This window comes from Thermoascus crustaceus (assembly GCF_041956765.1).
Source record: "Thermoascus crustaceus strain CBS 181.67 unplaced genomic scaffold VTN00scaffold_5, whole genome shotgun sequence".
Taxonomy (NCBI): Eukaryota; Fungi; Ascomycota; class Eurotiomycetes; order Eurotiales; family Thermoascaceae; genus Thermoascus; species Thermoascus crustaceus.
The window spans coordinates 573,160-594,057 of record NW_027192531.1 but is presented as its reverse complement, the minus strand read 5'-3'; the positions used below and the strand labels follow the sequence as shown (position 1 = coordinate 594,057).

Sequence of the window (20,898 nt, the reverse complement as noted above, 5' to 3'; positions counted from 1 at the left end):
AGGGAATCGACAGAATCGATTTCGCTCTTCCGAGCTCTGATTCAGATGACCTGCCTGAGATAGATAGGCAGGGTACTACCCATCCATTTTTTCATAGATCTCAATTACAGGTCGCGTGGATTGGGCAGGACCTGGACTCCGGGTAGCTTCGCTAATGATGAAGCCTGCTGTGTAGAGATGTGAATGTGGAGCCCAGTACCTGCATGTGATGCCGTGTCCTAGAGTCACTGCGTGATTGATGACTCGCAACCGGAGCTGAATGGTCTGTCTGTTGACCTGGCCTGTACCGGTCACAGCGTCAGGTCTAGCTCCGAAGCGTGTGAGCCTGCCCCATTGTCTTGGATAAACCGGGCCCTGCCGTAGCGCAATAAACCCTGAGAACGGCTTCGCGGCCACGGCGTGAAGAATCTGATGATGATGGCAGGTTCATGACAATGATCAACCCATGATGTTATGCTTCTTGAGCGAAGTAACAAAAGTTTCATCCACTAGTCAACTGCACGCTTTCCATCTGCCTCATGAGCGTCGTGCTGCTCTCTTCCTCTTCAACACCCACTTCGATAGCCGTCTTCGGTCTGTTCTTGTTCAGACCCTCCAGGAGCGTGCACGCCTTGCAGATCTTCTGGCTGGAGATGTACCCGCACCGCTCGCACGTGCCCATCGTCTGCAACTTCAGTGGCTTCTGGTGCTTCTCCTTCTTCCTATTATTGACTGCGACAGAGGTTACAGGTGGTTGAGTCGTGGCGGTGGCAGCTGCTGGAAGCGTGATCTCAACCTCGCTCGACTGCGCCGCCTCGTCATTGGCCAGTTTCTTCTCCATCTCAGCCATCTCTCCACCGCTGGCTCTGCCATTCTGGCTTCCGCAGCCTCCAGTCGAGTAGTCATCCGCATCTGCTGACGCCACGGAAGCACCTGGCATAATCTTGCCGCTCCCGCTGATCTCCGGTGGAACAAGATTCGCCAGGTCCTCTCCACTCTTGACGATGTCGAGGATGGAGCTGGGCCGGATCTTCTCCAGATCCTTGATCAGGGTTCTAGCGCTACCTCTGAACGCCTCGGGGGAGTAGATGCACTCAGTGCTGAAGTAATCCAGCTTCTTGTGGTGCGCGTAGAGCACGATCTCCTTCTCGTAGGCGTACTTGAGCGGCTTGCTGCGCTTGATCTCCGACGCGGCGGAGTCGGTCACGATGCTCGTTCCTCTCGAGAGACGGGGCAGATCGCCTCGCAGCAGATTCATCATGACGGTTTCCGCGACATCGTCCGCATTGTGGCCCGTGACGACATGCTTGATTCCCAGCCTGGCAGCGCCGCGGTCGAGCGCCTGCCGGCGAAAGACACCGCAGTACGTGCAGTTGCCCTTCTTTCCCACCTGCGCGACGACCTGGTCCATCGTCCAGCCGTACAGTTCATCGTATCCGACAATCTCGAGAGGCATGTCATACTGCACCGCGTTCCGCTTCACGGTCTCCAGGCTGTCGTCCCGGTATCCTTTGATCCCCTCATCGATGGACAGAAGGATCAACTCCAGGCCGTAGTTGTAGCGCTCGTTCAGGGTCTTCAAGACGGACGCAAGGACGGTGCTGTCCTTCCCACCGCTGGCGCCGATGGCGACGCGCTCGCCACGGTGGAAGAGGGCGGAGGAGGTGATGGTCTCATGAACCTCAGTCTCGAAGACCTCGAGGAAACATGGCTTGCAGAGCTTGTGGCGGTTCTTCGGTCTGATGATGACCGCCCTGGCCGCTTGGCAGTTGAAGCACAGGGTCGGAGGCATGGTGTCGGACTGGTGAGTGTATGGAGGCGAAGCCGCGATGGAGGGGCTGCATTTTCTTGTGTCCTGCCGGCGGCGGAGGTTTTGCTCGTTCCCCGGATCCAAGATGGTCCGTGCATGCTTATCTCAGCCGGTCGGTGCTCCAAACGATTGTCTGGCTTTTTCGTTCCACGGGGAGATGGAAGTTTAGGTTTTTCGAAAGTATTTTATTTGTTGACTCTTAGAATCAATATATTCATCAGCAGACAGCCAAGCGCAGTTCCATTTTAAAAGGACCAAAAATAGACACAGACATGCTTCCGCTATTTTATATATTCCGTTGCTTCATTTATCAACGTCTTGGTAAATACTCAACAATGACTAGATGTTATGTATAATATACATAATATACCCGTATCGGTATCGGCAGTGGCCATTGTCAGGTTCCCGTTGTCCTTGGGGGGGCCTTGGACCAGAGAACTGGCCTCTTCGCCAGCAGAGAGAAAAGCGAGCAGTGATCGCCCCATTAGGCCATGTCCAATCCGCACCGATTCCAGAAAAGAACGAAGAATTTACAGCTTGCCCTTCAACAAGTTCGAGATCATCTCCCGGCCCGTGATGCGCGTGGTGGCCCACAGGGTCGGGAAGTCCAAGGTGCTCGTGAACGTGTCCGCGTAACCGAAGAACAGCATCGGCGGAATCCATCCTCTGGCGTACTCGAGCGCGAAGCACGACGTGTCCATCTTGTACTGCTTGACCTGGCCGCGGGGGAGGTGGTGCACGCTGCCTTGTGGGTACACCTCTGGCTCGAACGATCCGGGAGAGTAGGCCAGCTCGGTGCCCTGGAGGATGATGAAGTAGTCGTCAGCGGTGTGGCGGCCGGTGTGGCCCTCGGTGCCGAGGGCGGTGCCTATATGGTGTATGGTGTTAGTTTGCGTTGTGCGAGGGAAAGGGGGAAGGAAGAACGGGGAGATTGCGAACCGAAGATGATCAGATATTCAGTGATACCTGTAGGTAGCTCCATTAGCCATCTGTAAACTTCCTTGAGAAATCCTGAGACAGGCATTGGCATCTTCTGCCCGCCTGCCTCGGCGGAGTTCTAAAAGAGAAAACAAAGAGAGGTAACACAGGGAAAACTCACTAGCATGGATAATATACATAGCCCCCATGGCACCACCCGCATTGTTAAACACCCATTCCTCCTGCGTGCTCAGGTACTTGCCCTCCATCTTCTGGTCCAGCTCGCTCACGATGTAATTCACTACCGCGCGAGTGTCATTGCCATGCGCGCCAATCGCCCGCTGCGAGAGGTCGTGCAGATGCTCCGGGTCGAAGACGTAGAAGTCATTCAGGCGCGTGTCAAGGTATGCGAAGAACGCGGAAAGCACGGCCAGGATGGCCGCAAAGATGGTGAGGTTGCGGAATGAGAAGCATTGGCATTTGCAACCGGAGCGCGACGCGCCCGCGGAGGGCTTCTTGGAAGACATTGGGGGCTGGCTGGCTGGGAGGGAAGTTTCCGATGCGCGAGGGACAAGAGACAACGGAAACTTGCAAGGGAAGACGGGAGCGGTTGGAAGAATAAATGGACGACGATTTTGTACACCGTATATTGTTTGAAGCCCTCGCCGGCGACAGACCACTCCGTTTCCCGGGGCCCGAGGAACCCCGTCCACTGGATCGCTGGACGTTCAACCGCGCGTTAGTTCGGCCTTGGCTCTATGTCGTTGAGGTGCTAGTTTACAAGGCGGAACGCGGGAGTGCGCCGCTAGAAATCGTATGAGGTCCATGTGATGTGTTCAAAGCTCCTGCTCGACCTTCAATTCCCCGGAGTATGGGGTTACATGCTGCTTACTCCTCTCGCGTCCTACAGTTATCTAATCGGGTTTTGGTTGGTTTTTGGCGAGTCCAGAACTCCAGAAGACATATGTGCGATCACGTGGTCCGATCTCTGTTTCTGTTGTTCTATGCAGTAACCTGCTAGCGAGATCTGCATTGCCAACAAAGCATCCATGGTTTATTGAACTGATCCGATTGATCGTTTAATAAACCATTAATTACGACGTACGCCCGGGCAGCAGTAATCTGTGGAATGTCACCGGCTCGGAAAGGACAGCTTGAACCTTGGCAGTATTTGAGTTCCATGTAGAAAGGTTTCCCGTCCAGGCACTATTATTTTCTGCAGGCAGGGATGCAGCCATCCGAACTTGAACGTTCTTGTATGGAAAGGGAGTTACTGTCTCTTTGTCAGCAGTTCCACGTGGAGACAAAGCCTGTCATTGTAATAAATGTCTGGACGTGAGTGGCTTCTATTGTTTATGTTTCATGCACGTGACATGATGATTATTCTCACTTCCCACGTGGCTCTCTCAACAATCTGATTTGGAGCAACTTGGTAGATGCGGTGTGGCGGTTGCGCGCAGAGCGACCAGCACATAACTTACTCGTACAAGTTCTCTCAAGAAATTGATCCCCCCAATTGCCACAACGAAAGGGCCTGTCCGGCAACGGTAGCGCGTTCGACTCCAGCTTGACTGGTATCGAAAGGTTGTTGGTTCAAATCCTGCCGGGCTCAGAAGGGGAAGGCGAGTCCTTCTCATTTTGCTTTTTTGTCGTTCTCGCCCCCAACACTTTTTTCGTGAGAATTATTGAAATAGAAAAGGGGAGGGGAAAATTTTTTTGTTTCAATTCGAATTTGTCCTAGACCTGGCATCTCGACAATAGTGTGGGAGTAAGGGGCTCTGATACCCTAGACAAGGATGGATCTTGCTTGGCCCCCGCACAGTTACACATATATCCGCTCAACCTGTAGGCAGAGACGTGACTTTGATAGGTCCTTTTGGGCATCGATAACTTCCCTTTTGCTCTTACCACTTAGACTCTTGATCTGTGTTAGGTCATTGGCGATGCTTGCAATCCCATGTTAGTAGACGAACCCATCCGGCATGTGTAACGAAAAAGATATATGTGTGCGGGAGAGCTTGCGGAGCAACAAGTCCCAGCAAACCTGGTCAACAACACCGCGTACAAGCAATGAACTGGAAAGGACTGCATGAGCAGAGGAATGTAAACTAAGTATGGACAGTAGGTGCATAATGTTGGCGCCTTGGGCAGATGGCAGAGGTGATAGGATAGAACAAGATGACAGCTACCAACTCACTCTTACGCCAGAAAGATCTATCCTGCCATCATCACAACAGATGGTATACCGAGGGATGCTATTGAGCGGCGTATATTGTAAATGCCAGATCCCAAAGTCGCGAGTCATCATTGCCAAAACCCCTCAAAGGACAAGCAAAGAAAGATATGCTGACGCAATGCTTAGTCTGCCCACTGCATGAACAGCAATGCGAGCCACCAAAACCTAAAAGTCAAAATGCAGAAACGGAACATAACAGGAACACCCATTCGAGTGGCAGAGACGGAGTGACGTTATTTGCATGATACAACAAAAGTACTGCGTAAGCCAAGGGCGAGGTGAGCTAAAACAAAGAAGTGTTGGAATGACAATGCGAGGCGCGCCGGCGCGCGTGAGGAAGGAGCAGGAGGGGGACTCCGATATCACCGCGGCACAGCCCCTTCGAAGAATCCGATCTGAGATCTTTCAAATCGGATCGAATTGAACCTCCAACGGCAAAGAGAAGTCGGATGTTGGGTACAAGGAACGATCTAACATGTTTTTCCTTACGTAGAAACATAGTGGGAATCGGACTACTACTTCCTAGCATGGAAACAGCTGGAACCCAATAACAATAGTCGGCAGGGCGGTAGAAAAATAGAAGATACACTGCAGGTACGAGCCCAATAGTGTATCCCGTCCCTTACTGAGCAAGCGCGTATAGAGCGGCACGAGGGGTGGTACACGGTACCTCACGCGAGATCGCGAGATCGTGCGCGAATCTAAGGCGATGATGCGCCCGTCATGCAGATATCGTCTCGTGTCGTGGCGCGTCCTGTCATTGCCACGATCGATTCCAAATTGATTATGGATGTACAGAGATACATCGTGATATGCTGTTCGAGAGCTTCGACACCAAGATCGCATTGATCAACGGTACGGCGATCTAGGCAGGGACCAGACTTTAAGCGCCAACGGTCCATCTCGCGTGTTTCTAAGAATAATAGTGACTTGACATCATCGGAAAGCACTGACCACCAACACCAGGGGTAAAATCGTAAAGATTACCCCAACGGATGAAAAGTGTGGGGAAGAGGATCCTTCAATGTTAATGCAAAAAGCTCTGTCCTGTCGACTATTCGGGTCCGCAAGCGCCTTACAGGGACGCTGGGCGGGTACCTACATGGAACCCTGGCCGTGGGCGCTTAGTAGTACTTAAAACTTACCAGGGATACCGCGTCGAGTCAGGAACAAAGAGGAAGATGGATGTGATGGATGTTTCTGTTGGCGCCAGGCAGCCTGAGGACTCGACTGTTAGGGGGAAGGATCCGCATATTTTGTCATCTTGAGTCATGAAATGTCGGTCTAGGACTCCACGAGTTGCTGTTTATAGAACGTCGGAGTTCCGTTAGCACTGTAGGGCTGCAACTAAAGTGAGTACAGAGTATGATTACACGTAAATGCGAGCAGGAATTAGAATTCAAGATAGTGCTTACGGGATAAGATATTCGAAACTGCTATCGTCGCAGCACAGGCAGCGGAGTAGGTGAACGGGTAGTCCAAGCTCCCGTCGTTAGAAAGCCGAGACAAGGAGGTGAAACGAAACAGGTCTTCAGATCGACTGTTCGGCGTGTATTTTATCACATCGCCTTATCCTTGCTATCCTTGAAAGTCTATGCTTCCATAATACGATATATTACTGTTCCTGCGAGGGTAAAGGGGCCCGATTGGCCTAGCTAGGGCGTGCGGTCGGGAGCTCGCAGCGGATGCAGTCTATCAATTTGTCAAAGCATGAAGGGACGCTTTTTAGCCTACTTTGCTGACAGCCTGACAGCTGTGGATGCGGACCATGTGGTGCTCGCTTTTCGTTCTATTCCATTGCACCTGCAAGGCTGTTGGGGGCCAGAGACATCTAACCAAGGACGGTGAGGTATGAGTAGGATGAACTGGATGCCATGTAGCGTAACTAGGCAGATGCACCAAGTATCCAGGACAAGCACGTTTTGGCTCTTGTCAAAGACTTGGCGGTATACGCAACAGAACCGGTCTTGTTTATGAGAAGGTGGTTCGACGAGTAGGAAAAGAGACGAAGGAGCAGGATGCGCGTCTGGCGGTGGCTGATGCTCTCTGGGGGAGCGCATGAGTGTTCCAAGTGCCGCCAACCCGCGGAGCACCGCTTGAACTTCCGCCTGGACATCCGCGGCCGCACGTTGGAAGGTCGATCGACTACCGCCGTCAGGATGTGGAGTCCTGTTGGTAGGTTCCTAATTTGGTCTACCAAGCAGGACGGTGTCCCTGGAGGATGTTTCAATTCGATCCAGCGGTTCGCGTCCGAAGGGCGAGGTCTGTTCCTGAGCACCAGAGCTTTCCGGGAGCGCGTCTCGCCATGGCCCAACGGCCGGGAAGTCAAGGGTGCTGTTCGCATGTCCAACATGGCGAACAATCCCTTCTGGACTACAGGGCGATGACAGGGCCACGAGAGCCCCTAGAAAGCCAAGTTGGGCGTGTTCTGCTCACAGGGAGCAGGGCAGCGATTAAACCATTAGATTCTGAGCGGATAGGCGATCAGGCTGAGACTCCCTAGCCACACGATCTCCTCGCATGATGGAGGAGAGCGCGCGGTCGCCCACCAGCGCGTCAGACAGCGTCGCGGATGATTGTGCGCACCGTCTGGAGATTGGGCAGGTTAGTTCGTCGAGCCCAGTCTCAATCTGTCTGCCTGGGCCGCCGACGATTGGCTTTTGCCGGGCAGCGGAGTCTCTTGGACGACCAGCTGGCGGCGACGTGGAATCGTGAATACCAGCCGTCATGAAACACCTCCATGGCTCGCATTCCACCGCGCGACGGCGAATCGCCGCCAGAGAAGTGCCTGGATTCGAATCGCGCGTTAAGGCTCGCCCTGTTCTGCTTCTCAAGGCATGCGGCCCCCTGCGCTGGCCGGCTCTCCCCACCTCCAACAAGTCCTTGCAGCGCTGGCCAACACCACGCCCCCCAGCCGCCCTGGATGACGCCCTTGGATGGTACATATATCCTGCCAGCAGGCCTCCAATGGCTCTCCACGAGGCACAGAGTCCAACTGTGCTGTTCAATCTTTCATAAATATCTCCCAGACCCGTCGTAGTGTCGGTCTCTCCCCGTTCTATATCCTCCACTCACGCCCTAGCTCATCTGCATCTCGGGAAGCGGAATCCTCCACCAGCCAGCAAAGCAGCCACTGCGGGACTACTCGATCTATCGATAAGATTGGGATTGCGCCTCTTTCGGGTTGACACGACAACCCCGACTATCCTTCAGCATTCTTTGGGCATTGGATTTTTCCGCTGGACGGGAATTCGCACCAAAGCCTCATTTTCTATACAGCCTGTCGGAGCTTGACGACCTTGTTTTTTCTTCCCACCTCACCACCGGACAAAGGCTATTGTTCGACATTATCCATTCACTGTGCTGTCCCCGCACAGGGTGGGTTCCTTCAGCAAGTTTCTATTACTCACGAACACAAAGAAAACGTCTCTGAACAATTTGCATTTAAAGAAGCTTCTTTCTGCCCGCCATAGTCCTTGACTCCAGCACCGACACCACGTCAACGCAACACACTCGCTCATCATGGACCAAATGGACTCTGCAATGCTGTCCCTGAATAGGGCAGCTCTGAATGACTTTGTGATGCTCCCAGTGTCGCGGGAGATGATATCTTACCTGGCTCAGAAGGCTTCCCAAGTCATCCACTGTGAAGGACATGTGACTGCATCATCTGTCAACCAGCATGGCCAGCCGACGCCGCCCAGCACGCCTCCGCTGGACGCGCAAGACAACCTGCCTCCGCTGCCCCCTCTGGAGGTCTTCATCTCGTCTCTCGTCAGCCGGTCCCAGGTCCAGGTGCCAACCCTCATGACATCCCTGGTCTACCTGGCCCGGCTGCGTGCCCGCCTTCCCCCTGTAGCAAAGGGGATGCGATGCACTGTGCACCGTATCTTTCTTGCGTCTCTCATCCTGGCAGCCAAGAACCTGAACGACTCTAGCCCCAAGAACAAGCACTGGGCGAGGTACACAGTGGTGAAGGGCTTCGATGGCTTTGGATTCTCCTTGGCAGAAGTGAACCTGATGGAGAGACAGCTGCTCTTCCTGCTCGACTGGGATACTCGCGTCACTGAGAAGGATCTTTTCGAGCACTTTGAGCCGTTCCTCGCCACGGTTCGGAAGAAGTATGAGATGCAGGAAGAAGAGGACGAGCTGAACCACCACCGTGAATGGTAAGTCCCGTTCATGTACCCTCGAATCTCGGAATTCAAAGAGCTAATACATTTCCTAGGTGGCGTTTGCAATCCGCCGAATCGCTTGCTAGCCGTCTTCGTAGACAGAAGCAGGAGATACGGGGTGAGATTCGGAGGACGCGACAGGGGGTCTCGAAGCGTGTTCCACATGGCTATATGTACCCGAGTGGCAGCGCTCATGACTCGCCGCAGTCTTCCGCTGACGATATGGACCGATACAATGTTTATCACCGCCTGCGCACGTCACCTTACCGCCCCAACCGGTCTATCTCACCACCCTCCGTCAAAGATGTCCCAAGCCTGTCTCGTGCCGAAACTTACACCTCGCTGAGCTCCCATTCCTCGAGCCTGGCACCAAGCTCCCGCGGTACCCCAGCAAGTCTCAGCACATGTTCATCGAACGTTGGAGATGATGTCCTCGTTGCAGATGGTAGCAGCAGCCCAGCAGGTTCTGCTCTGAGCTACAGCTATGTCAACATTCAGGCCGTCAACCCGGAAGCCAAGCCGCTGCATGAGGATCTGCAGCAGCCAAGCAAGAAGGTGAAGATGGCGCCTAGCAATGGCAGCAGCGGTGGAGGTTTTGTGGCGCGGTTCCTTGCCTCAGCTGCTGGCTCATACATGGGTGGACGCATCGGGCGACCTCTCGCTTAGATGACGATCTCTTCGAGCATTTGCACTTCGAATTCCTTGTCGGTCCTTTCTGCGTTGAGCACTCATTTGCCTCTCTCTTGGACTCGGGCTGAGCTGGCCTCAACCTATAGTTTGCATTCCAATTTCACTAGACGGACTTAATACGCCGCACAGCGAATCCTTTGAATAGATTGGGGATCACGACGGACTTCGAAACGCTGGAAACAAACATTCTGAACGAGCGCATACGTCATCATCCGAAAGATAAAACTATCACGGCCGCATCTACATTCTCGTTCCAATACCTTGCGTTTCCGGCGCTGAATACCTGAAACTCTCAAGGTCATTCCGCCATATGCCTCCTCGTCGATTTTGAAAAAGAACACTATCACTACAAACACATAATACCTCATCGGCCCCCATACCAAACCTCTACTCTCATTCCATTTCCTCTATCTATTGGCTTGCCATCATAATTTCTCATCACATCACATCTACCTAGCATTGCATTGGGCCCGGCGTTCTCTGGGTTTGTTTTTTCTGCATGTATGGACTTGGAATTTCCTGTATGTCTTCATCTTATCTGCTATTTTGCTTTTGTGATCGTTCCGTTCTGATAATAAACATGGCACGATCGAGGTTCATCTTAATGTTCTGCTTTGCTATCCCTTCAGCTTGTCATTTTTTGTGGTTCAATTTGGTTTACATTTCCTTTATTCTCTGAAACTGGCTGGTCTGTTGGTTGGAAGGAAAAGTATCTGGCGGATCGACTGTTCTAGGTGAGCGCACTGAGATAGTACTTACTAATTAACTGTGCATGTGTGTTCGGATTGTATCTTGCTGGCGGTTGTCTGTGATTGAGGGAAGGGGAAATGAGAAGAAAGGGAACAAGGGAAAGAAAGTTCATGTCAGATAGCTCACAGGAATAATGCGATAAGAATTATCTGAAGGAACATGAGGATGCATTCTTCTTAGAAGCAAAGACATTATTCAGTAACTCGGACTCACGACCTGGAGCACACCCTTGCCTTTCAGGTTGCCTTGGAGCGAGCCATTGCCATATAAACAACGGAACGCAAGGGTGCCAGGCATGAGAATTCCTCTTCGCAAACCTGCACAGGTTGCATTCATCCCCTATTGGGTCCTTGCGTGTCTAAGACTCTTTCATTAAGCCCAGAGGGCATGCTATGAATCCTGAATAGACAGTAAAGGGCTTTTCAACGATGTGTTTGTTCCTCGATGACTGCCAAGCCACCACCAGGGACACGATTCCCATATCCTGCGCCCTGTCAACCAACTCCTTTGGTTCTAACGACGACTGTAGCCATCAATTCCATATTAAATCTGTATATCTTCCGAAATAGATGGGGTTCTCCTACCCGTAAGCCATCAATTGGTCGTTCCAGTCACTCGTAGAGCGTCCCGGCCCCCGCCAGTTACCCTTATGTCGTCACTCCACCGCACGCCAACGCGTACACCAATGACTACAGCAGTTACACACGTTCCATTGTCCTATCAATTGATTTCTTCCTATCTCATCCCTAGAAACTGAACCCAAAGCCTGTCTCTTGACACCAACGCCCGCACCTACTACATGCCGCTCACTATCCTCACGGGGACCCAGCTCCGCTCGCTCCTCCTCTCGCTCAGCCGCGACGAGATCCTCGGTCTACAACACAACCTCTCCGAAGCGCTGCGGGAATACTCGACGGGGAACCAGGATCAGGGCTGCTCCTCGACCTACCAGCCGCGGCGGACGGCCATCACGAGGAAAGATGGCTCCACGACGATTTTCATGCCCGCCAGCACGGGTAATACCATGGGGATAAAGATCATCTCGCTGCAGGATGGAGGGAAAGCTGGTGCCGCGACCGAGGAGGAATCTTCCGTCCGGGGCAAGGAGGAAGGGAAGGTGACCCTCCCGATAGGGTCGTTTCTGAAGCCTTCGGATAGTTCGGTGGAGTCCTCTGCGGCCTCTGCAACCTCCGATCGAAGCCGGCGGCTGTCGTCCGTGTCTTCGCAGGACAATTCCAACACACCATATGTGAGTGTCAACGAACAGACGGTGCCACCGGGCCTGTCGGATACCCTGGGGGCGTGGCCGGGACCGGGAGCCAGGGACACTTCGCCGCGAGGCACTGTGACTCTGCTCGACTCATCCAGCATCCCATTTGCTCTGATCAATGCACAGGAACTGACCGCCTTCCGGACGGCACTGGCCGCCACGATGCTCTTCAGCAAGCGGGAGCACGTCCGGACGGTGACGGTCTTCGGTGCGGGAAAGCAGGCGTACTGGCACATCCGACTAGCCCTGCTCCTGCGCGGGTCCGAGATCAAGCACGTCTACATCATCAACCGATCCTTCGACCGGGTGGCCGGTCTCCTGAAGGACATCTACGCGCCCGAGAACGCCGAGTGGCGGTCCAACGTGAAGTTCTCGGCTGTGAGCAGCGACTTTGTCGAGTACGAGCGGCTGCTGAAGGAATCCGTCCGCAAGGCCGACGCCATCTTCTGCTGTACCCCCGCCACGGAGCCCCTCTTCCCCGCGGACTATCTGACCTCGACTGAGGGGAGGAAGAAAGGCCGGTTCGTCAGCGCCATCGGGTCGTACAAGCCGCACATGACGGAGCTGCACCCGGATATCCTGCGCGACGAGGTCGGGATGCTCCATCATCATCACCACCATCACCACAAGCACGCCAAGCGCGGTGGCGTGGTTGTTGTCGATAGCCTGGACTCGTGTCTCAAAGAGGCCGGGGAGATCATCCAGGCAGAGCTCAAGCCGCAGCAGCTGGTCGAGGTTGGGGAGCTCATCATGGTCCGTGAGGCGTCGCGGCTGGCGATCGAGCAGGGCGGAGAGGGCGAGAAGGGCCTCCGGGAGTGGCTGGAGTGCGGCAACGTGATATACAAGAGTGTCGGGCTGGGGCTGATGGATATAGTGACGGGAGGGGATCTGGTGCAGCTCGCCCGGGATAGAGGGGTGGGCACCACCGTCGAGGACTTTTAGAGACTTGAGACACGAGCTGTACGACGTATGATGGGTGCATGTTGTTGTTCATATTGTCGCACGTCCTGATAGCCTTTTGAGCCAGATAGCACTTTGATTTTCTAGAACTTCACTTTTGAGGGGGATATCGGATCAGATAATAGAGTCAAGATCAATCAGATAAGATAATGAGCCACGTTATGAGATCATCCACCCCGCAAACACTCCATCCATCGATGCTTTGATTGCAGGACGGGGACCCAAAAGGCAAGTCAACATAACATAATACAATACTATAATAGAGATATTTCTACATCCATGTCGCGTGCTCTCGGGAAACGATCGGCAGACGGGAAGGGCCGCACGGAAGCGCAGACCAACGAGATACCTCGACAGCGAGATCGGGATCCCGAGGGGCGAGACAGGGGTGAGCATGCGATGGATGCAGCAGATATGCTGTCCGGAGAACATTATGTACATGGTAGAGGTGCTTCTGTTTGTCTGGCGGCAATCCTATATATGTACCTACCATCTACCTGATCTACACAAACATGTGAAGATGCATGCATGCACCATGTCGACCTCAGGACCTTTTTTCTCCGACGCCCCACCAGCGGGGATCTCATAGCAAGCTGTAACTCTCGCAGGATCATATTCCAAGACCTCCCGTGTGGCCTCCGTGCTTTTCTTTTTCTCGACCGGCGTGTCTGAATTTTTTTTTTTTCTTGTCACGCGGCACGCGACAAAATATAAGGAGCGCCCCGCCTGGTTGGCTGGAAAAGTCCCCCGCGCTGCTCGCGGCATCCGCAGTACTTGATCGAGCCCCTCCGCCGATCCATCTTCCACAAACAATCCCTTTCCCTTTATCTCTGTTCCTCCTCCTGTCATCTCTTCCAGCAGCTTCATTCTCTACCTCCAGTTAGCAGGGACTCGGATCTGAAGACATTGACTGTCCGCCATGCCGTCCACAACCTGCCACCTGCCCAATGGCCAGACCTTCAGCGTCACGCCGGTGTTTGGCGGGGTCACCTTCAAGTCGAACGACATGAACATTCACCACTCCGCCTTCCCCCCGGGCTGGACCGTCGTCATTCAAACCGAAAAGGACGCGGAGGAGTGTTCGAAGACTCCTGATGGAGGCGACAGCAACAAACCCCAGACCAACGAGCAGACGGCAGAGCAGCACAGAGAATCGCACGAGGGTCAGGCGGAGCAACAGGGTGAAGGGGAATCCCACACCGTCCGCTTCACGAAACCGACCATGTGCAACGACAGCATGTTCATCTCCTCCATCGTCAACCCTTCAGACAGCGACTTCAAACCCCCCAGCTCCCCGACGCGCCAGATCGCCATGATGCTCTGGGCTAGTCTGTGGTGGTACTTCCACGAACCCGAACCAGACCTGCACCTCAAGACGGAGGCGTGCGCGAAGACTCCCATCTCCGGCCGCCCCAAGGGCGACTGGCGCGTCAATATCAAGCGCGATGGTATCTTCAAGGGACGAAACCTGCTGCAGAAGCTGGAGCGCATGGGCCTGATCGCCAGCGAGGACTCGACCGTGGGCTTCACCATCGGCGAGTCCCAGAACCCCGCGGGATGGTCCAACATGTTCGTCAGCCGCAAGGCCTTCTGGCAGATTGATCCCCGCATCTTCCTCTTCACTCTCACCCCCGCCGGTTCTGCGAGCAGCAACAACCCGCTGGCTTCTCCGCCGTCTCTCTCCCCGAGCCGGTCCAGACCATCGTCCCCGAACCGGGACCTGCGCTCCATGCGGGTGATGGACGGCACTCCCTTCTCACCCAGTGAGACCCTGTTCTACAACGCCTCCGGCGGCCCCTTCACCTCGGGAAGCCATCTGCCCACATACTTCCCCCCAGCAGTGACACAATACACCTTCACGAACGGCGTCCGCCATCCCATCCGACAGAAGCCTCCTCGCCAGGGCGAGATCTTCTACTCGCGCTACATCCCCAGCGTGGACCAGTACCTCTCCTTCCGCGTGCCCCTCATCGACCCCCCGAAACAACCCGCCGAGCAGCACCAACAGGCCGTCTCGGCCACGGCCCCCACCACCAACATCCCCTCCGACCTGGAGACCCTCCACCGATGGATGAACGATCCCCGCGTCAACGCCGCGTGGGGCGAAGCCGGCCCGATCTCGCACCAGGAGAAGTTTCTCCGCGCGGGCCTCTCGGACCGACACAGCTTCCCCGTCATCGGATGCTGGGACGGGAAGCCCTTCGGGTACTTCGAGATCTACTGGGTGAAGGAGGACCGGCTGGGCCAGCTTCTGGGCGGGAACGTGGACAACTACGACCGCGGACTGCATGTTCTGGTGGGCGAACAGGAGTTTAGAGGGGCGCATCGCGTCGGGATCTGGCTGAGTGCGCTGGTGCATTATTGCTGGTTGGCGGATATGCGGACGCAGACGGTCATGTTGGAGCCGAGGGTGGATAATGAGAAGTATGCTCTTCCCTCCTTTCCGCTCTATTCCCCTTCTCCTTTTCTCTCCCTGGGGTTATAACGTTGCTAACGAGAGATCCAGATTCATCAACTACCTCACCAAAGCGGGCTTCTACAAGGAAGGCGAGGTCACCTTCCCGCACAAACAGTCCGCCGTGATGAAGATCAAGCGCGATTCGTGGGAGGCTCCGGCTCTGTAAGCTGTTATTATCATAAGTATAAACTACTGTTGCTTTGGTTTCATCATTTTTTACATCGGCGGCTCTTTTTGTTTTTATTATCTCTGATTTATACATATACCTTAGGTATATATATGTGTTATATGCATGCTTATATGTACATAGCGTAGACGTTGACATTTATTTCGGAGGATGTAAATGTGTATGTATGATAAGAAAAAAATAAACAGAACCCCGTCTCATATTTATTCCATCTCATCTCATCTCTTTATCATATCATTGTGACAATGATGCGTGGAATAAGCATTGTTTAGTTAGAGTTAGGTAGTTACGGAAAACTAGGTAATAAATAGATCCCTGGGATACTGGAAGGATTTGATGGCCGCTTAAAAGAAAAAGGGCCATCTGCATATGAATTTAACGAACCCATTGGCCTTGGGTATAGTCAGAATAAGAAAGACAGCCAAGGGTAGCTTTAGATACTTAGCTAGGTGTTTTAGATTGACGGGAAATTAAATTAACCATCAAGCCAATGAGCTCCTATTGCGACCAGAGGGGGAGAGAATGATCACGCGAGCGATCAATCGTATATATGACAATGGGCTATACTAAATCACATGGACAAAGAGCCTCCCCCCCACAGATGAACAAGACAGTGTTTCTGCCCTTGACTTCTTCTCGAAATAATATTCAGCATCCGTAAGCCAGTGTAAACAGACTCATACACAGAAATCCAATCATCCTTGGAAGGAACAGGAAAAGCTTAAAAAATCAAGAAAGGAAATAGAGAAACAATACATATAAACCAGAATTTAACAAATTTAACCAGAATCTTAGTGTTTGACTGACATCTAGATTATTTGGATGCCAGATTGTAACACTAAATATCAATATTTGACTCGAGATAGGGGTATATGTATTATAGTAGAATATAAAAAGACAATCGTTACCCGTAGAACACAAAATGAGAAAATATCCGAAAAAGGCAATCAGTGATTTTCACACTCAAGATCCCCACATCTCTTCATCACTCTTCACCATGTCATCCTCAGCAAGAACCCGCAGTCCGTTCTCCTTGTTTTTACGTTTCCTTTCCTGCTTGGTCACCATCCTGCTGGGTGTAATGGGCGTCACTGGAGTAAACGGCATGTAAGGACTGTAGGGAGTAGGCATACCCGTGCGCGGTCCGTATTGAGGACGCTCGGGGCGTTCGAGAATGGTTGTTTTGGTTGCAGGAGCGCTTTGGGGAGGGTTGAACGCTTGACGGAACGGGAGAGAGGACGAGCTGTTGGTTGCGCTGCCGATTTTCAGAGGAGCTGGAGCCGCAGCTCTGGTTTGAGGGGCCTCGGCGATCCTAGGCACAGTGGCCGACATGGGCGTCCTCGCAGACACAGGAGTTTGTGCATGCGGTGCTAGCGGAGGAGGACCGGGGTTATAATGACGCGGGGTCAGTGGTTGATCCTCGCCATAGGATGCGGCATTGGCCATATCGGGCGAGCCAATTGGCGGTGATATCGGTAGCTTTCGGATAGAGATCCGGGGAGAGCGTAGTCTGCTGGACATGGAAGAGGAGGAGCGAAAGCCAGGACTGAAGATTGACAGATTGGATATCCTGGATAGACGCGAGCTGGAACGGGAGCTTGTCGCTTGTCTGGATACGGGTTCCTGCTGTTGATGCGAAACGTCTTCCTGAGCGTTTGGCGGATTTTGATATCTCAGATGGCGGAACTCGGGAGGGACATCCTGTGGCGACTTCAATGGGGATGAAGATTCATCATTCTTTGCATCATACACCCCGGCAGCCCTCTGCTCATCGTATTCCATAACCGCTGCATAGAGCTTTTCCATCTCATCTTGCGCTCTTCTCCGGTCCGACGTCACTACGCTTTCGTCAATGGCGGCCACACTGTTGTTAGTGGATGCATGAGACCTGTGCGCTTTGGACAGGCTGCTCCACGACATGCTGAAGCCGCTCGTTTTCCCCGGGCTGGGCAAATCTTTTGAGACTGGAGTCGCAGGACTGGGATCGGTGCTGATGGACTTCTTGGCAGGAGGTCTCATCATCTGCATTTCCAGCGTGTAATTTGATGTTTGGGCCACTCTCCTTAGCCGTCGTCCAACGAACAGCAGGAGACTAAGCACCAAGGCGACAAATATCACGTAGCCACCGACGATGCCGCCTATTTGGATCGAAAGAAGTGGTCTGTCTATCTGATCTGAAGCTGACCGTGGTTGAAGCTCACCACGAGGGACCACAGGCCCTTTGTAAATGCCAACGTGCCAGAATGGGACGGAGCGGGCAGCAGCGGTGCGGAGGAAGAGAGCTGCCAGAGCGATCAGCATTGAAAAGGAGATCGAGCATGAAATGCCCGGCATGTTGCGCCCCTGGTAGCTAATATATCACTGCATATCGAGGACTCGAAACAGCGACTGACAATCTCTTACGGAATGAGGAGGATCACACACACCGGGGCGGCAGGAGATATATGCGTCCCGGCCATTCGGACTGGGCACACTGCTTGCATGATCGGGAGGGCTTGCGACGAGACTGGACAGAAGACGGCGGGGAAGGGATGATTGGATGGAGACGATGTGAAGGGCGCCAGGGCGTCTGCAGGAGGAAACACGACGCATCGAATCGCCGTCCAGCGCTGCGGTGCGCCGGCGATGGGCGATGCGGGGCGTGCATCAACATGCAGAGATTGGGCAGACTCTGCTGCCGCTTTGTGCTGCCAATTCCCTGCCCTGTGGAACGTGAGCTTGACGGTCTCGGGTTGTGATGATTCTCTGGTGGACCGTCTCGTGCGATGTTGTTATTCCCAGCCGCGAGGACGGATACTGATATCCATTGTCCGCCGTCGAGGAGAGACCCCGTCAACTCTGTGAGTGGTCTCCCTGCATTTCCTATGGCACTGTTAGCATGACTGACGATGTTCTTCAAGAGCAAGACGCTAAAGCAGCATGGCGATCAAACTCCAGCTAGTAGATCGTCTGGACCTTTGGCAAGGTTAGTGGTGGTTGTGTCGAAAAAGAGATGCCAATCAACATGGCCGTCGGGGCTGGAATAAGCGCCCAGCTCTCTTAGCTCTTCACCATCACCCACTCAGCGCAGCGATCACCTTCGCAGCAACCCCGCGACGACAATCACATCACATCTTCGTCTGCGTTAATACGGAATCGATATGTTCCACTTGTGTCACTGCCATTTGTGCGATAGGTCTCGTCGCGATCTTGTACGGACTCTACGAAATAAACTGGCAAGGAAGATGACCACCATTAATTATCACATCGCTCTACAGACAGAAGACTGACCTGACAGGTACCCGCGAACCGCATAGCCTTATGGAAGGTAAGAGTGAGTTTAACCTCTATTTTCGCAGTGTCTGATGCTTAGACAAACAACGACTCTTTCCTGGTTCTATCTACGAGAGAACTTGAATCTTCCGGAAAGCGCTATGAATCATAAGATGTGTTTAATGAGCATATTGCTTGGTCCGTCTGGGATGCCTCTATCCAGCCCGTCAGCTATCTACTTGATAGATGGCCTCTGACTTCAGATACTATTCAATCTCACGCAGTCTTTGGCTTGTTTACATCGAGGTTCTCACCAGCGAGAGCCTGCTTTATTTCCAGCGCTTTCATCCTGCGCCTGCTTATTCTGTCCACAGCCCGGCATTGTATACACAGGTCAAGGAAGGTGATATTCAAGGCCCTGTCTGCCTCGGACAGCGCGCCTGCCGGATATGTCGTCCGTGTCGTCTGCGGATGCTCGAGGTTGTTTGTGATTGAATGAGCTCTCTTCAAGTTTCGTTCATTGTTCCATGAAAAGATCAAATTTCGTTCATTATTCCATGACATCTTTTCATAGCGTCGTTTCAGAATCATCGTCCTACTGAATACGAAATTTTATGCTTGTTTCCATTCCTTATCTCCAACACTCCCTTATTTCGGTGCATCTACAATGGGTCAGAAAATCTCTGCAGTGCATGGTGTGAGGTCTGAAAACTACTACGAGCCCGGAAACGCGGTCAATGAGGTCTGGATCGGCGACTTGGAGATCATCTCCCGGCTACCCTTTGGGGACTCGGACATGGCACAGGCTGCGTGGCCGGAAGGCGACTGGCCTAAAATTCCCTGGCGCCCGTTTATTATCCCCCTGAAACAGAACGCAATAGAAGCCAGGTCTGTCGACGTCGACTGCGAGGACAAAGCTTGTGCATGCCTACAATGGGGTGGTGCCTTCAGTAACATCTCTCCGGAGGCTTCGTTCACCGTCGCTCTCTGTTTATGTTTTATTATCATCTTGACATATGGCGTCCCAATCAAACTTGCAGACGTCACACGGCGCACCGCGGGTAGTATCAAAGACATGGCTGCGAGAAAAAGATGGTGCAGAGACCGTGTGATAATTGGCTTCGGTTGTCTGCTCGTCGGCGCGATACTGACGGTGCTTGATTGCGAGGCACTTGCTGCGACTCAATTTTGTAGAGAGCCAACCGACGCTGCGATTATCAGTCGAGTTCCCGCCTGGTGGCTGTTCAACTGGATATGGGGTATCGTTGTCGCGTTAATGAACGTCCTTTGCGTGAGACAAGTCATCAAGTTCTCAAAGGAATATATCGACCTTCGTTGGCCGAAACGTGGCAGCAACATGAGCTCGACCGGTCCCGGACCAGGCACCATCAGCCGTTCTGCTCCAGCAGTAAACCAAACGGTGGACGACTCGTCTATGTCTTATGAGCTCGACCGACTACAATTCTCTGGGACCATTAGGACTCTGGACCAGCTATCGCTGTCAGTACAGCAACCGTCACGGACGACGACAAACAAGGGCTCCGGAATTCCTGATCCCGGCACGAATAACGAGAATCTGCCAAAAGGACCTCCTGAAAAGTAGATACTAGAGTGATGAATGGACATCACGCTGCTGCGGGTTCTCAGTCAGATGGATGGTTTATCAAATTGGTTTCCAGAGTGTGGCCACTGCCTGGCCACTGCTGTCCACGACTGATCAGAAACTACGATTGTACTGTACTATTCGGAGTGCCTTTGTCGATGAATTAACCCTTTTCAACGGAACTTCCAAAGTGGGCAATTTTGTATCTCTATCCTGGCTATTATTCCCTATTCCCACACTCGTTTTATTCTCGGTGCAGAACATAGTATTTGCTTTCGTGGTTCTGCTTTTTCTGTTTGTTTTCTGTTTGTTTTCTGTCTCGTTTACTAGGAAGGGTTTCTTAATGGAATAATTTGCTTAAGGTTTCTTGTTCTTTCGTTTTGTTTCATTTGGATACCAAAGGGACTCTGAGCTGCAAGGGGAAAGATGAAGTCATCTATTCGATGAATACAGAGGACGCTTCACCAGCTTAAGACTAGCATTAGTGAACGTAATAGATATTTTTATATAAAAATAATAACGTTCTTTGCCCGTCTATACCTGTCTATTCGACCTTGAGAATGTAACTCTATAGTTGATATACATTGGTGGAGCAGAACCAACGCCAGCG

General features: G+C 52.8%; 8 protein-coding genes and 1 non-coding gene across 9 annotated transcripts; 6 read left to right on the top strand and 3 right to left on the bottom strand.

Moving 5' to 3' along the window:
• Positions 1-481: 481 nt before the first annotated feature.
• On the bottom strand, positions 482-1,771 carry VTN00DRAFT_7790 (uncharacterized protein; the record flags this gene model as incomplete). The annotated part of the gene is made up of 1 exon (XM_069434572.1): positions 482-1,771. One exon carries the CDS (start codon positions 1,769-1,771, stop codon positions 482-484), a length of 1,290 nt encoding a protein of 429 aa, XP_069286056.1.
• A 548-nt stretch (positions 1,772-2,319) lies between these two features.
• VTN00DRAFT_7789 (uncharacterized protein) lies at positions 2,320-3,234 on the bottom strand (the record flags this gene model as incomplete). The annotated part of the gene is made up of 3 exons (XM_069434570.1): positions 2,320-2,657; positions 2,729-2,755; positions 2,889-3,234. 3 exons carry the CDS (start codon positions 3,232-3,234, stop codon positions 2,320-2,322), a joined length of 711 nt encoding a protein of 236 aa, XP_069286055.1.
• Positions 3,235-4,237: 1,003 nt separating this feature from the next.
• On the top strand, positions 4,238-4,319 carry VTN00DRAFT_t151. Its single transcript has one exon. It is a non-coding gene; the product is annotated as a tRNA-Trp (tRNA).
• A 2,642-nt stretch (positions 4,320-6,961) lies between these two features.
• On the top strand, positions 6,962-7,330 carry VTN00DRAFT_7788 (uncharacterized protein; the record flags this gene model as incomplete). The annotated part of the gene is made up of 1 exon (XM_069434569.1): positions 6,962-7,330. The coding sequence occupies one exon, from the start codon at positions 6,962-6,964 to the stop codon at positions 7,328-7,330; it is 369 nt and encodes a 122-aa protein (XP_069286054.1).
• Positions 7,331-8,465: 1,135 nt separating this feature from the next.
• VTN00DRAFT_7787 (uncharacterized protein) lies at positions 8,466-9,784 on the top strand (the record flags this gene model as incomplete). Its single annotated transcript, XM_069434568.1, has 2 exons — positions 8,466-9,112; positions 9,172-9,784. 2 exons carry the CDS (start codon positions 8,466-8,468, stop codon positions 9,782-9,784), a joined length of 1,260 nt encoding a protein of 419 aa, XP_069286053.1.
• Positions 9,785-11,357: 1,573 nt separating this feature from the next.
• Positions 11,358-12,770, top strand: VTN00DRAFT_7786 (uncharacterized protein; the record flags this gene model as incomplete). The annotated part of the gene is made up of 1 exon (XM_069434567.1): positions 11,358-12,770. The coding sequence occupies one exon, from the start codon at positions 11,358-11,360 to the stop codon at positions 12,768-12,770; it is 1,413 nt and encodes a 470-aa protein (XP_069286052.1).
• Positions 12,771-13,707: 937 nt separating this feature from the next.
• On the top strand, positions 13,708-15,412 carry VTN00DRAFT_7785 (uncharacterized protein; the record flags this gene model as incomplete). Its single annotated transcript, XM_069434566.1, has 2 exons — positions 13,708-15,212; positions 15,295-15,412. 2 exons carry the CDS (start codon positions 13,708-13,710, stop codon positions 15,410-15,412), a joined length of 1,623 nt encoding a protein of 540 aa, XP_069286051.1.
• Positions 15,413-16,396: 984 nt separating this feature from the next.
• On the bottom strand, positions 16,397-17,767 carry VTN00DRAFT_7784 (uncharacterized protein; the record flags this gene model as incomplete). Its single annotated transcript, XM_069434565.1, has 1 exon — positions 16,397-17,767. One exon carries the CDS (start codon positions 17,765-17,767, stop codon positions 16,397-16,399), a length of 1,371 nt encoding a protein of 456 aa, XP_069286050.1.
• A 1,585-nt stretch (positions 17,768-19,352) lies between these two features.
• On the top strand, positions 19,353-20,288 carry VTN00DRAFT_7783 (uncharacterized protein; the record flags this gene model as incomplete). Its single annotated transcript, XM_069434564.1, has 1 exon — positions 19,353-20,288. The coding sequence occupies one exon, from the start codon at positions 19,353-19,355 to the stop codon at positions 20,286-20,288; it is 936 nt and encodes a 311-aa protein (XP_069286049.1).
• Between the last annotated feature and the right edge of the window lie 610 nt (positions 20,289-20,898).